General features: G+C 40.0%; 1 protein-coding gene and 1 non-coding gene across 7 annotated transcripts in view; both read right to left on the bottom strand.

The window, feature by feature from the left end:
- Window positions 1–4,978: 4,978 nt before the first annotated feature.
- Window positions 4,979–14,926, bottom strand: part of LOC149110816 (uncharacterized) — a 40,207-nt gene continuing 30,259 nt past the window's right edge. For all 6 annotated transcript variants that reach the window (XM_089291135.1, XM_089291136.1, XM_089291140.1 and 3 more), the window contains 2 exons: window positions 6,076–10,861; window positions 4,979–5,724 (listed from right to left, as the gene is read on the bottom strand). In XM_089291135.1, coding sequence (XP_089147261.1) covers window positions 6,098–10,861 — 4,764 coding nt within the window. In that variant the 3' untranslated portion in view covers window positions 4,979–5,724; window positions 6,076–6,097. The remainder of the gene's footprint in view (window positions 5,725–6,075; window positions 10,862–14,926) is intronic.
- Trnas-gcu (transfer RNA serine (anticodon GCU)) lies at window positions 11,136–11,208 on the bottom strand. The gene has a single exon. It is a non-coding gene; the product is annotated as a tRNA-Ser (tRNA).

Raw genomic sequence — 14,926 nt, 5'->3', positions numbered from 1 at the left:
TTTTTTTTTTGCCCAGTCTGTAAAGCTAAAAGAGTCCTTAACAGTGTGTTGGTTTGTCGAAATCGGCTGAAGTATACGAACAAGGTAAGAAGCAAGGTTGTAGTTGTAGGTGTTAACAGATGAAACTGTAGGGCGGAACGGGCAACCGGTTTTATTTATGAACCTTTGGAAGACCATACAGCACACCAGGAGACGATCCACTGGGTAAAATCTTGTGGAATGTTGCTTCATCAATAATTTTATCATTTCTAAGCTTGCGAAGATATGTGGACAGACTTTCTTCTCTAGATTTAGTTGGATTGTGCGTTAATGGTTTGAATTTGGTGCCATCAGAAATTGACTGTTTCATTTTGTTGAGATAAACAGATCTGCTAACAATGACAACGCCATTTCCTTTGTCCGGTTTGGTGATGATGATGCTGTGATCATTGCGTAAATCAAATAGGGCTTTCCACTCGTCCTTACTAAGAATGTTTTTCTGTTTAGAAAAGTCATAGGAATAAATGTAGTTATAGGAAATATTCCTCAGCTGACTTCTGATTTTGACTTCTCATTTTGATATTCTAGCTTCTGGTAAAACAGATTATCACTGTAAAATTAAAGAAACTTTGCTCATCCAAGAACTTAAGCCGGCTCTTAATGTAAACGTCAGCAGTGAGAAGCTGATACTTTATTAATAAGCTTAGGCTTTTATTGTTTTACTGTTAAGAAACAGATGTTTCTTAATCTCGTTTCCAGACCCCTTATTTACATTTCATATATAGTTTTCAAAAATTGTAACGGTCTTTATTCCACTTTTGAAAATGTATGTTGCGTAGCATACGAAACGTCAAGTTATTAAAATGCGTAAGTTTAATATGTTTATCACCGCTATTTGCGTCTGTGACAATTAATTAGTTTTGGGGGAAGGGGACTGGGTGGGGTAACTATAGGTACCCGTGTGTATTACGCGAAACACGACCCACTTACGTTGCTTTCTAAGACAAGTTGACGAAAATATAGATATGGTTTTGCAAATCTCATTCTATCCTTGTGGCGCTATTCTCTTAAGAACAAATGAAATCTGCTCCAAACGCATGCGCAGATTAGTTAGCGTCAAAGACGACTATATCTTGGCATTCTCGTCCCCAGAGGCAGCGCTCCTTTATGTCAGCACCAAGAATCGCGACCTCTGGGAAGGTCCAATTTTCTGAGCATGCGCAGAGTAATCGTTTCGTATTCTCAGCTAATAAGATTTGTCAGACTTGACTCTGAGCATGCGCTGAATGACAGCAAGTCCGTAAATCGCGGACGTCCGGTGTTGGACCTTCCCAGAGGTTGATCCCAGAGGTCAGGATTCTTGGTGCTGACCAAAAGGAGCGCGACCTCTGGGGACAAGAATGATATGTTACGAACGGTGAGTAGTTTTCCTTGTGGTAGAATTAACATAACATGTAAGACGCATGCGTTCTAGAATTGCTAGTGTGATAAACTCCGTTCTCGAGTTCAGATACACGCTTTTTTTATTTTTTGAGTAATGTCACACTCTCGTTTTGGCCAGGGATAGCAGCTGTATTTCAGGTAACGTCAGTTCTCCTCTTTTTAGTGTAAAGAACGCTTCTGTGAATGCGTATCTTCTGGGATCTTCCCAAGCTCGATTCAAGAAATGTCGTCTGCTGTTTTATAACTACTAGGTGTCAGATAAAGAATGGAAACATATTGCTTCTCCCCAGCTTGTTTATTTCCTCTTCTATGAAAGAGAGCCAAAAGTTCATATTCAGCCGAAACATTCTCGCGTTAGCTACATGTAAAACTAGTAAAATTTGTGACAAAAGAAACTTCGTTATAATTGCAGCAGACTGTAGACTCCACGGCACTTACTGAAACCGCCAATTAATTTCATCAGTCGATGAGGTGACTGTGGGATATAATTTTGGTCAAGTATAGATCTCTACCCTCATTACTTCTCGTTGATACGCTCCTCAGTTGTGTTACTTGATAGCATTGTGTATTAGTTTGACGTGATTTTATTGTTGACACCAAAGCTGACAACAGAATAAGAACGCAATCTTCCGTGACTCGACGTGACTATTTGATAATTATATTAGTTCTTGTTTATCCGTGAAATGAAATTTTGCGTTTTGAATACAACAAAATCGTTCCTCTTCGACTTTTCAGTAGATATTTCATCTTTACTTTCCATTTATCTCCAGCAGTGAGTAAAAAAATGCACATCTTTCTTATATTTTCGTGGAAACAAAGGTACCTTGTTGCACACATTGGCGAGGAAAACAAAACTATCAAGTTCCAAACGTTGGTGTGAAAAGTACACTTGTCTCGTTTGCTGCAATGACTTTAAAGTCGTCTTGACAAACGGTTATTGTAAGCTATTGGGCCATGAAAGAAAACACAAAAACATGAAATATACACACTGCTAAGATTATGCCTTATCAAGTTTTTGTTAGCTCATATTCCGCTCATATTAGTTGACTACCAAAGGAGAGAACGGCATGGGTGAGGACCTATGTGACTATGTGTATCAGAGCCGTAAATTACACTCTGCACTATCTGAGATTGTCTCACTAGTTATGTTACTGGCGGTTCAATGCGGAGGGAGTTCTGGTATCACAGAAACTGACGAATTTTCAATGGTGCGTTTAAAGCGGCGGATGCTTTCCACCTCACAAGACGGTGTTTTTACTTATAAGATTTGAATACTTTTTGCTCAGGCTCGTACGTGTTTGCCTAGGTTTTTTTACACTTTTGGACTACGCGGACTCTTGTGAAATACGCAGTGATTTTACATGTAAGATGCGAAGTGAAATCGACGTCTTTGACGTGAAATGTGAAATTGACGACATTCCTTATCAGTACCTAAGACTTTTTTGTGAGAATTGTAATTTGTATTCTCGGAAAGCTAAGCATATGTAATAAATTTTGGATAGAAGAAAAAAGTATATACAACTTTTACATGCATAAACCAGCAGAGGGAAAATTGCCTCTGCAAGTAATGTTTTTCGTATCGAATGTATCGTGTTTACCGGCATCGTAACTTGACCAAGCATGCAGTAAGATTACAGCTTCATTTTTTACCGTAGCACCGCTTTCATTAACAACTGTTATTCCCAGAAATAATGTGAATGAAAAAAAACCGTCCTTAATTAATGATGAATTGTGTTGATAAAATTGAAAACAAATTGCAACACATTTCAGACAAAATATTATTTACATGCGGATATGGGATTTCGCTAGAGCAGGACTGGTTATCGGTAATTGTCGATACATAGATAGGACTGATGTACAATTAACTACTTCTTCCGATGTATTTCGAATCAAATTAGACAGCATTTAAAATTTGTAAGTATTTTAGCTCATCCCTGGCTGTCAAGGCTGATTATTAAACACGCTCTGAGTTTTCGGCTCACACAAAACATTTATAAATCGAAAAAATGCTTTCTCGATAAAAGAAAACCGAAGCGGGTTAGTCTGACATGTAATTTTAAAGAAATCTCCAAGGCATTTGAAGTTCCCACGGTAACCCCTAAGAAATTGAATAAAATTCACCTTAAAAAAATGCGTGCAGTCGCTATGCATCAATGAACACGAAAACACGAAAAACCTAGCGCCAGTCTACGAAAAATAATGAATCAAAGCTTGCAACATGGAAGCTTTTTCATAAATACTGGTAAGACTGGTAAATGAAGAATAGAATTTCATTCAACCATTTTCCCTGTTATAGAAAAAAAGCGGCAAACTGATATATACATGCAAAACCCGTGATTCACGCCGTTTTAGCGTCTTTTCGTGAAAATATATTAAGGCTGAAGGGTTGAAAATTTTTGGCGACTAAAATACTTGTGCTGGTGACCAAACCTGAAAACTTTCCGTGAGCCGAACCCAACACATTGAATTAAGTACATGAAAAGTTCGGCGTTTGAATCAATTAAGAACGGCTATTTGAATTTGGAACGGCTCAGCCGTTCTTCTTGCCTAGCTCAGCCGGGAATTTCGGCTTGGAACGGCTTTGATTCAGACGTCGAACTTTTCATGAGCCGAACCTAATGCATAAATTATTATAACGTATTTTACAAGCAGTTTTTACTTTGCCTGTAAATCGCTGACATTTCGATGTGATTGGTTTAAACTAAATAAAGTTCGGCGAATTAAGTTCGACGTCTGAATCAACAGGTGTACTTTTGATAATTTGGGTCGGTCCAAATTCGAATTAAGTTCGGCTCATGAAAAGTGCAGCGTCTAAAACTGGGCCTTAGGGGCCAGCTGTCCCCAGGGTTTTTTCTTAAAATTCGAGTCCCCGTCCGGCGAGGAGCTTCAATTTCTTGCGCAAATCAAGTCAACGACAGTTCTGCCGGGCAAAAATATTTTTTAAAAAATGAAAAGTATAACTGATAGCTGCCTCTTTTCGTTCCTTGCGATGCGCCGTTCGCTTGCAATGCGTGCCTTTACAAGGGCCTTCCGCTGAAAAATTGTCGGAAAGCATTTTTCAATGACCTACTTCTTGTGTTTCCACCCACAAGCTCAAATCGGTATTCAGTTTTGAAAGAGTTGTCTGTGAAATGCTCGTTGCACACATACACATTTTTGAGTTTTTGTGGCATGAATCTCTCATCCCGACGTAGCTGTTCGAACCACTTCTTTGGCAATTTTTTGTTCTTTGCAGGCAAATTAAGGAAAGTCACTCCTCCTTCCCTATCCTTTTCGGTTCGGGTTTCACAGCCCGGGGCCCACCATTTTAGCTCATAGCTGAATAAACGAATTTAGAACAGAAAAGAGCTTTAGCCTTTGAGCTTCGCGTCAATTCGGACTGAATGACGTCACGGATATGCGGCATGGCCTTCAAGATCCTTTCAAAATGGCGGCTCCCAGTGTCGAACTTTTCACTTCTTTTTCATTGGGATCGCATCCACTTCAGAAGCTAAAACAACGGTGAGTAACTCAACTCAATGTGAACTTTTTCTTGGTGATGGAAAAAATACACAGCTTTTGGCGTGACCTTCTCCTTTAATGCGGATTTAATGCATAAATTAATTGTCTAACGGGAATGAAGTGACCAATCCAACCATCACTATACCCCATGGTATGACGTACATACCATGAGGTAGAAAGGTTTACTGGAATCGGTTGATCGATTGAGTAAGTGATTCTGCCTTCATCACATTAGGGCAAATTGCTAACTCAACAAGAAACAGTTTACTCTATCGCAGCAACTCGTCCATTTAAAATGACAATGTAAGCATACTATAATCACCAAATTCCGAAAAAATTCTCTACGTGGTGTTCCCTAACAAATACTCCTTCTTTTCATTTTAGCTATTTAACACATTACGGAAAGAAAACACCTTGCTTCTTAATTTTCTGAAATTACAAAAAAATGTTGTTACTTCCTTTTCGGTTGGACAGTGCATGAATTTACTACTCATTTGTGAATACTTCTAAGCTTCTCTAATACAGCCCTATATATAAAATACTAATATGTCCAAGTCTATAAAATAAAATAGTAAACTAGAATGAGGCGCATTCATTTATAAAATTATGGGTGCAAAAAACTTTGCGGATACGCATTGATACGACTCTGATGTATTTATAACCAAGAGAAAAGCATTTTCCTACAAACTCAGTGTTGGCCAATTAGCTCTTTACACTAAAAAAAGCTAATGAAATTTAGCAGTCTCGTAATAACAAATCGACAGAGTCACCCCATCTTTCTTGATAGAAGGACTGAACAACCTAAGAGGCAAGACAAAACAACACTGTTAGCTATTATCGAGAATAACGTTTGATCACTTTATTAATTTTCTCTGAAGCTATTGCAAAATTCAATTCCTTGTAGGAATAAAAAAAGAGTGTCATGGCGACCACAAAGGTAAAGCGTTAGTAGGGTAGTATTTTTCAGCATAAGTTTGCGCTTTTCAGAACACGTTTTATGAATTGTGTCAATAAATTAGTTCATTTGAGATTTTCAAGAAACGTCAAAGTATTGTTATTTGTGCGAGACAAATAAAACTTCACCGAGTTGAAACTTCAAAATTATTTAGTTTCCAATTGTATCATCTCAACATTCAACAAACACCTAAGTACCTTTAGCTATATTGAAGTTCATCTAATCGCCTTTAGCCAAGTCCAAGGTAACATCATCACCGATGAGTACAAATGGACCCCAGTACTTCACTTCGCTAAATTTCTCAGACTCTCTGAGACACGTCATGGCACGGTTCAGAGATTCACTGGAACTTCTTCCTTCTGCTAGGTGATGGTAGAAACTCTTCATGAACTCCAGAGTGGCTTCGTCGTCAATCGCCCACAGGGACACAAGAACAGAACGAGCACCGGCACCCAAAAAGGCTCGTGCAATGCCAACCACACCCTCAGCCTTAATCTCACCACGGCCACTATGACAACAACTTAGCACAACCAGTCCTGCTCGCATTTGAACTCTCATCACGTCACTCATTGTTAGCAAGAAGTCTTCCTCAATAAGGATCTGGGGTGCTCCTATAGGGTTTGGTGCCAAAGCAATTTCTCCTGTTTCTATTCTGCCATGTGCTGCAATGTGCACTAAAGCAGCCGAGGAGAGTTTTCTCAACACTTGAGCTTTTGTTGCTTCTTTTCCAGTGAGGGGAACAGTGTGGAGTATTTTCCCAATCATCTGTACTTCCATCTTTGCAAATGGCAGCTGTTCTAGCTTCAACCCACAATAACGAACTTGCTCTAAGCATGGATCACCCACAAGCAGCGCGCCAGACTTCTTGTGGCAATCTGGTGAACAATCTCTGATCAATTTCAAACTATTCAATGACGGAATGACCCGGATTCTGAAAGACTCGCTCAAGTATTTTGAATTAGAATCCATGAATGCAGCATAAGGAGCCAAGCACAATGGACCTTCGGGAACAAATATCAGTTCATTGCCATTAATCAAGTCTTTGATGGGGCTAATGATGACGTCATACAATGTTCTTAAGGGATTGGTACCCGAGTGCGTTAGTTGGGATATGGTTTGATGCCTCTTCTTTGACAGGTTTCCCTTGCTTTTCCTGTCCAATGAACGATCCTCGCATTTCACACCACTACTGATACCAATTTTCTCATGAGCCTTGTGAATTAAAGACTCCAACACTCTGCTGGCATTTTCCTTCGAATTATTATCGCTGATTTGCTTTCTTCTTAATTGAACATCTTTTCCATTTTGAATAATCCAGAAAACTATTTCTTCTTTGTGAACTGCCATGAAGACTGTATCTGAAGGGAGGCAACTTAATGTGTCGTAGGTCATTTTTTCCCCAGTATGTGGTGTTTTAGTTTCGTACTTTGAATTCATAAGATCTCTTAGAGCTTGTGCACGTCCTTGCTCAACAGCAAACAAAGCCTCAATTACGTCACCTTGTTTTAAAAGCAGACGCCATAATCTGATATAAATCATATTATTAACATTGCGGTAGTTAATTGTCCACTCATCTTTACCTTCAAGATGCTGCCTAAGCTCATTGAACAATCGCACGCTAGAATGATAACAATCAAGGGCCTCCTTCAAAGAACCTTGAGATTCAAAGCAGATACCAAGATTACCATACGACGCTCCTTCTCCAGCCCTGTCTCCCACTTCTTTGGCAATTTTTAGATGACGTTCATGGTACTCGATGGCTTTTTTGAAATCTCCCAGACTGTGATAAGCACTGCCAAGATTAGCATACGACGCTCCTTCTCCAGCCCTGTCTCCCACTTCTTTTGCAATTTTTAGATCTAGTTCATGGTACTCGATGGCTTTTTTGAAATCTCCCAGACTGTCATAAGCGTTGCCAAGATTACCATACGATGCTCCTTCTCCAGCCCTGTCTCCAACTTCTTTTGCAATTTTTAGATCTAGTTCATGGTACTCGATGGCTTTTTTGAAATCTCCCAGACTGTCATAAGCGTTGCCAAGATTACCATACGACCTTCCTTCTCCAGCCCTGTCTCCCACTTCTTTGGCAATTTTTAGACGACGTTCATGGTACTCGATGGCTTTTTTGAAATCTCCCAGACTGTGATAAGCGCTGCCAAGATTACCATACGACCTTCCTTCTCCAGCCCTGTCTCCCACTTCTTTTGCAATTTTTAGATGACGTTCATGGTACTCGATGGCTTTTTTGAAATCTCCGAGACGGTAAGAAGTGTTGCCAAGATTAGCATACGACCCTCCTTCTCCAGCCCTGTCTCCCACTTCTTTTGCAATTTTTAGATCTAGTTCATGGTACTCAATGGCTTTTTTGAAATCTCCCAGTCTGTGATAAGCGTTGCCAAGATTACCATACGATCTTCCTTCTCCAGCTCTGTCTCCCACTTCTTTGGCAATTTTTAGATTCAGTTCATGGTACTCGATGTCTTTTTTGAAATCTCCCAGTCTGTGATAAGCGTTGCCAAGATTACCATACGACCTTCCTTCTCCAGCCCTGTCGCCCACTTCTTTGGCAATTTTTAGATGACGTTCATGGTACTCGATGGCCTTTTTGGAATCTCCCAGTCTGTGATAAGCGATGCCAAGATTACCATACGACCTTCCTTCTCTAGCCCTGTCTCCCACTTCTTTGGCAATTTTTAGATCTAGTTCATGGTACTCGATGGCCTTTTTGAAATCTCCCAGACTGTGGTAAGCGTTGCCAAGATTACCATACGACCTTCCTTCTCCAGCCCTGTCTCCCACTTCGTTGGCAATTTTTAGATCTAGTTCATGGTACTCGATGGCCTTTTTGAAATCTCCCAGACTGTCATAAGCGTTGCAAAGATTACCATACGACGCTCCTTCTCCAGCCCTGTCTCCAACTTCTTTGGCAATTTTTAGATGACGTTCATGGTACTCGATGGCTTTTTTGAAATCTCCCAGACTGTGATAAGCGCTGCCAAGATTACCAAACGACCTTCCTTCTCCAGGCCTGTCTCCCACTTCTTTGGCAATTTTTAGATGACGTTCATGATACTCGATGGCTTTTTTGAAATCTCCCAGACTGTGATAAGCGCTGCCAAGATTAGCATACGACGCTCCTTCTCCAGCCCTGTCTCCAACTTCTTTGGCAATTTTTAGATCTAGTTCATGGTACTCGATGGCCTTTTTGAAATCTCCCAGACTGTCATAAGCATCGCCAAGATTACCATACGACCTTCCTTCTCCAGCCCTGTCTCCCACTTCTTTGGCAATTTTTAGACGACGTTCATGGTACTCGATGGCTTTTTTGAAATCTCCCAGACTGTGATAAGCGCTGCCAAGATTACCATACGACGCTCCTTCTCCAGCCCTGTCTCCCACTTCTTTGGCAATATTTAGATGACGTTCATGGTACTCGATGGCTTTTTTGAAATCTCCCAGTCTGTGATAAGCGTTGCCAAGATTACTATACGACCTTCCTTCTCCAGCCCTGTCTCTCACTTCTTTGGCAATTTTTAGATTAAGTTCATGGTACTCGATGTCTTTTTTGAAATCTCCCAGACTGTGATAAGCGTTGCCAAGATTACCATACGACGCTCCTTCTCCAGCCCTGTCTCCAACTTCTTTGGCAATTTTTAGATGACGTTCATGGTACTCGATGGCTTTTTTGAAATCTCCCAGACTGTGATAAGCGCTGCCAAGATTACCAAACGACCTTCCTTCTCCAGGCCTGTCTCCCACTTCTTTGGCAATTTTTAGATGACGTTCATGGTACTCGATGGCTTTTTTGAAATCTCCCAGACTGGGATAAGCACTGCCAAGATTAGCATACGACTCTCCTTCTCCAGCCCTGTCTCCAACTTCTTTGGCAATTTTTAGATCTAGTTCATGGTACTCGATGGCCTTTTTGAAATCTCCCAGACTGTCATAAGCGTTGCCAAGATTACCATACGACGCTCCTTCTCCAGCCCTGTCTCCCACTTCTTTGGCAATTTTCAGATGACGTTCATGGTACTCGATGGCTTTTTTGAAATCTCCCAGACTGTGATAAGCGCTGCCAAAATTACCATACGACCTTCCTTCTCCAGCCCTGTCTCCCACTCCTCTGGCAATTTTTAGATGACGTTCATGGTACTCGATGGCTTTTTTGAAATCTCCGAGACGGTAAGAAGTGTTGCCAAGATTAGCATACGACCCTCCTTCTCCAGCCCTGTCTCCCACTTCTTTTGCAATTTTTAGATCTAGTATGTGCTCGATTGCTTTTTTGAAATCTCCCAGTCTGTGATAAGCGTTGCCAAGATTACCATACGACGCTCCTTCTCCAGCCCTGTCTCCCACTTCTTTGGCAGTTTTTAGATCTAGTTCATGGTACTCGATGTCTTTTTTGAAATCTCCCAGAATGTTATAAGCGTTGCCAAGATTACCATACGACGCTCCTTCACCAGCCCTGTTTCCCACTTCTTTGAGAATTTTTAGAGCACGTTCATGGTACTCGATGGCCTTTGTGGAATCTCCCAGACTGCCATAAGCGCTGCCAAGATTACTATACGACCTTCCTTCTCCAGCCCTGTCTCCCACTTCTTTGGCAATTTTTAGATCTAGTTCATGGTACTCGATGGCTTTTTTGAAATCTCCCAGTCTGTGATAAGCGCTGCCAAGATTACCATACGACCTTCCTTCTCCAGCCCTGTCTCCCACTTCTTTGGCAATTTGTAGATGATGTTCATGGTACTCGATGGCTTTTTTGAAATCTCCGAGACGGTAAGAAGTGTTGCCAAGATTAGCATACGACCCTCCTTCTCCAGCCCTGTCTTCCACTTCTATGGCAATTTTTAGCTGACGTTCATGGTATTCAATGGCTTTTTTGAAATCTCTCAGAATTTTGGCAACGTTGATGTAACAGGTTTCTTCTTCTGTCTTGGCTTTCACATCTTTGGTAGTTTTCGGTAAAGCGCTGGTAGTTTTCTATCGGACAAAAACGCATGTCAGTTAATGACGAAAGCATAAATATTCACCTACAAAGTTAACACAGTGCTATTCTCGGAATTTATATAGCTGAAGCTATCGATACGTTCCAAAGGAAAGCTTTGGTGGTTAAACACCTCTTGGTCTAGCCTGGCCCAATGAGCCGGTGAAAGCCTTGGGATTCTTTATTTCGTATGATAGTGAAGGTGAAGAATGATCATCGCAGTAAATTTTCCAATTTAAGCAATTGGAAAGAAGAAGCCTGAAAAAATCAGGGCTTCAACGGGATTCGAACCCGTGACCTCCGCGATAGCGGTGCGATGCTCTACCAGCTGAGCTATGAAGCCACACATTGGGAGCGAGGTCAATTAATTGAGTTCATATCTTCCCGTGAGGAGTGAAATGATGTGAGGTATATATGAAATAATTCATATTTGAACTGCGCTTGTAGATGAAAGTGAAGAATGATCATCGCAGTAAATTTTCCAATTGAAGCAATTGGAGAGAAGAAACCTGAAAAAATCAGGACTTTAACGGAATTGGCAGAGCATTGCACCGGTATCGCGGAGGTCACGGGTTCGAATCCCATTGAAGCCCTGATTTTTCCAGGCTTCTTCTCTCCAATTGCTTCAATTGGAAAATTTACTGCGATGATCATTCTTCACTTTCATCTACAAGCGCAGTTCAAATATGAATTATTTCATATATACTTCACATCGTATGGTAGTGTTGGCAATAAACGGAAGATCTTCTCTAAGAAAGTGGATAATCCTACGACAAAACTTGCAGCTTGGCATTCACGTAAACGTTTTCTTTTTGGGTGGTGCTTGATTGCAAACAACCTAGGATTGTCTCAAATTGTTTATTCGGTTTCTATGGATGACACTCCAAAACAAATAAGCATCTCTGATCCAATCTCTACTTTTTCAATTCTTATGGAAAAACAAACCAGATTAAATCAAGAGACAAGTCTTATATCAGGACCATGGCGATGGTGGTTTGCGGCTCACTTTCGTGAAATTATGTTTAAGTCCCTTCGCTTAGCGTGGATCCAGCGTCTCCTCAGAAATGATGATGAAGAAGATGATACTTGGTCAGCAATTCCAAAATTTTATTTCAACAAATATGGGGATCTTAATTTTGTCTTATGCTCCAACTGATAAGAAATTTCAAACGGATTCAGGCATACCATCCTGCTACAAGGATATCTTGTTTTCTTTCCTGGACCTGAAAAGTCTTTATAACTCTGAGGATGAACAAGAAATGATTCTCTTTCATAATAAAGAGATCCTCGTTTACAGGAGGACCGTTTTTTATGACGATTGCGTTGAAAAGGATGTCTTCACGATGCATGATGTAATTGACGCACATGGCAGTTTTTTACCATTTGAACTGTTCCAACAGCGTCATGGAATTAATTGTAATTTTTTCAAATATTTCCAAGTAATCTTTGCGATCCTGAGCACCTTGCGGGAAAAAAAGCCAAGGAGCATGCCAAGCCTAATGTCAACTTTTCATCCGACAACACCTTATTTCAATTGTCCTCGGTCTTAACCATCGAACTCTTGAAACTTAGACTTCAAGACTATTGTTGGCTTTTTCTCAATAAACGGAAGCCTCAGGCCACTGGTCCGATGAAATGGGACCGCGAATTTGTTCCCACGTCTTTGCCACGGAACCAAATCTTTAATATTCCACGTTTTCGTACAGTGCATTAAGGAAAACATTCTCTACGTTCTTTGGAACAAACCAGACCATACTTATAGAGAGAGGCCCAATGTTAAGATAGATAATAGATAATTTTAAGAACTGTGATATATGCTGCTAGGCCACTATACATTTTACATTTTATATATATGTCTGGATTTATGAAAACGGTGTTAAAGACTGAATCAGGTGTTCTTTTATTGTGGATTTATGAAAACGGTGTTAAAGACTGAATTACGTGGTTTTATTATTATTATTATTATTATTTTAAATTGTCTTTTTTGGCTTTCGCTGACAGCAGCTTGTAAATCTTACCTAGCATTAAAAAAATAGAGAACTTTTTGCCGCATGCTTCATTTATTTATCTATTGTTTTTTTTTCATCGTTTATCACCCTCCCTCCCCCTTTTCAATTTGTGTTAAGTTTAGCCCAGGCTACACCCGTCTGAATTCAGTTCGCGCGGTGACTCTGGCAGGGAGCCGACCGATTAGCGTTCGGTACTTGCTGTCTAAAGGAAGTCTGCCTGAGGACATCATTAAGTCCAATGAAGGCGCAAGTCTAACGATTTGCTAGCAAGCGTCGTCCATTATCGTACATGGAGCAGATGTATCACATGTAAACGGGGCGTCATTTAGCCCCGTAATAGTAGGCCGTTTGCACTATGGCGATAATGTTGTCCTTGCTTTAGACAGCAAAGGGCTTTAGCCACATCAATTTAGAGCTTAGACATGAGATGGACAAGACATTTCTAGCTGCTGTTGGCGATATTTGCTGAGAACTTTGATGTAGCTAAGGACTTAGAAAAAATCTGTTGAAGTCTGGATATGGCATTCCGCGCTGGACAAAATTCAAGTACATCCGGGACATTGCTATTTGCGAGCAAAACATGGCCACGAACAGAGTGAAGAACAGTAGGTCAAGCGCTGATCGTGAAAAGAATTTCCTGGTTTTATCAATTTTAGGCGTTCTCGGCCTAGCTAACTATCAGGACTGTCTGTGATTCGTTAGTGCGGAAGAAATTTATTTGCGTGGCTTCCGGGCGATAATTGACGTAACAACAACATGTTGAGTGCTCGCTAACTCATAATTATGGTCTAGTTTGTTTGAAGTTCAATCGATTCTCGATGTAGGAAGCTCTTGTTCAGTTCATTTAGGACGATGCAGGTTTTAGAAAGCTATAGATTAGCTCTCCGCCGCGGTTTTGACATCTGTACGTTTGTGTTGATGTAGACTCCAATTTCATGTTAAAAGCACTTTTAATTAAATTGTACAATTCCCGATTCAACGAAAGGACGATGAATTTAGTCTTCCTGGCCTCAAAAGGCATACAGGAGAGTTATGTCCTTTTATTTGAGCTACGATAAGCCTTTTGGAAAGCTAGCGCTAGGACAGAATTGTATCAAGATTATCAGTGACAAGTCAAATTCTGTGGCTATGTTTTTGCGAATCCAGACAGAATTATTGAAATTAAATGTCACGTGAGGGCTACTTTTTCGTTGAAATATAGAAGTAAATAACCGATTCGACTACTTACCATGCTCTTGTCGCAACGATTGGCTAATTTAACCCACAGTAAAGACATAGTTAGGTCATTTAGGTGAAATCCATATTGATATTTGATATCTTTTAAGCTTTTTATATCTCACTAAGTTCATATATTTCATTTATTTATTTATTTATTTATTTATCTATTTTATACATTATTCATTAAATTGTAAATAGTTTTAACTTTATGTAGCTAAGGTATATTTTACTGTGTAAATAGTGTGACCCAATTAGTTTTTTCAAGCTAAATACTATTGACATTTTAATAAAGTGATTCATTCATTCATTCATTCATTCATTCATTCATCTATTCTAGGCTATTTGTAAAGAGAATCAACTGAGAGAATTTTACTTTAAGCTAATCCATCGCATTGTCGCTACGAAGAAAGAGCTTACTCTCTACGGAATTACACACAATAATATATGTTTCTACTGTGGTGAGCCTGACTCAGTTCTTCATACATTTCAAAACTGTAGAACAACAACTTCTTTTCACAATCGGCTGTTGAACTGGTTCAATGAGATGCATAACAGCTCAATATCCACGGCAAACTACGAATTATTGTTTGGTAAGGCGTCTGGGAAGGATAATAACAATGTTAGGAAATTGAATCTATGTTTATTATATGCTAACTATTATCAACATTGCCACAAGGTAAATGAGAGGAATCTTGCCTGCATTGAATTTACTACAAAAGTAAATTACAAGTTAAGAATAGAAAACCAAGTTTCTGGTATTCCTTTATGTTGCTTCTTCGCCTTTTCTGTCCTGTTAATGCTTTACAAGGCATTAGATTGATACAAGGATATGTC

This window comes from Orbicella faveolata, unplaced genomic scaffold (assembly GCF_042242905.1).
Source record: "Orbicella faveolata isolate gen_17 unplaced genomic scaffold, um_ofav_v1 contig_24, whole genome shotgun sequence".
Lineage (NCBI taxonomy): Eukaryota > Metazoa > Cnidaria > Anthozoa > Scleractinia > Merulinidae > Orbicella > Orbicella faveolata.
The sequence above is the reverse complement of the archived record's forward strand: the minus strand, read 5'-3'. Positions and strand labels throughout refer to the sequence as shown.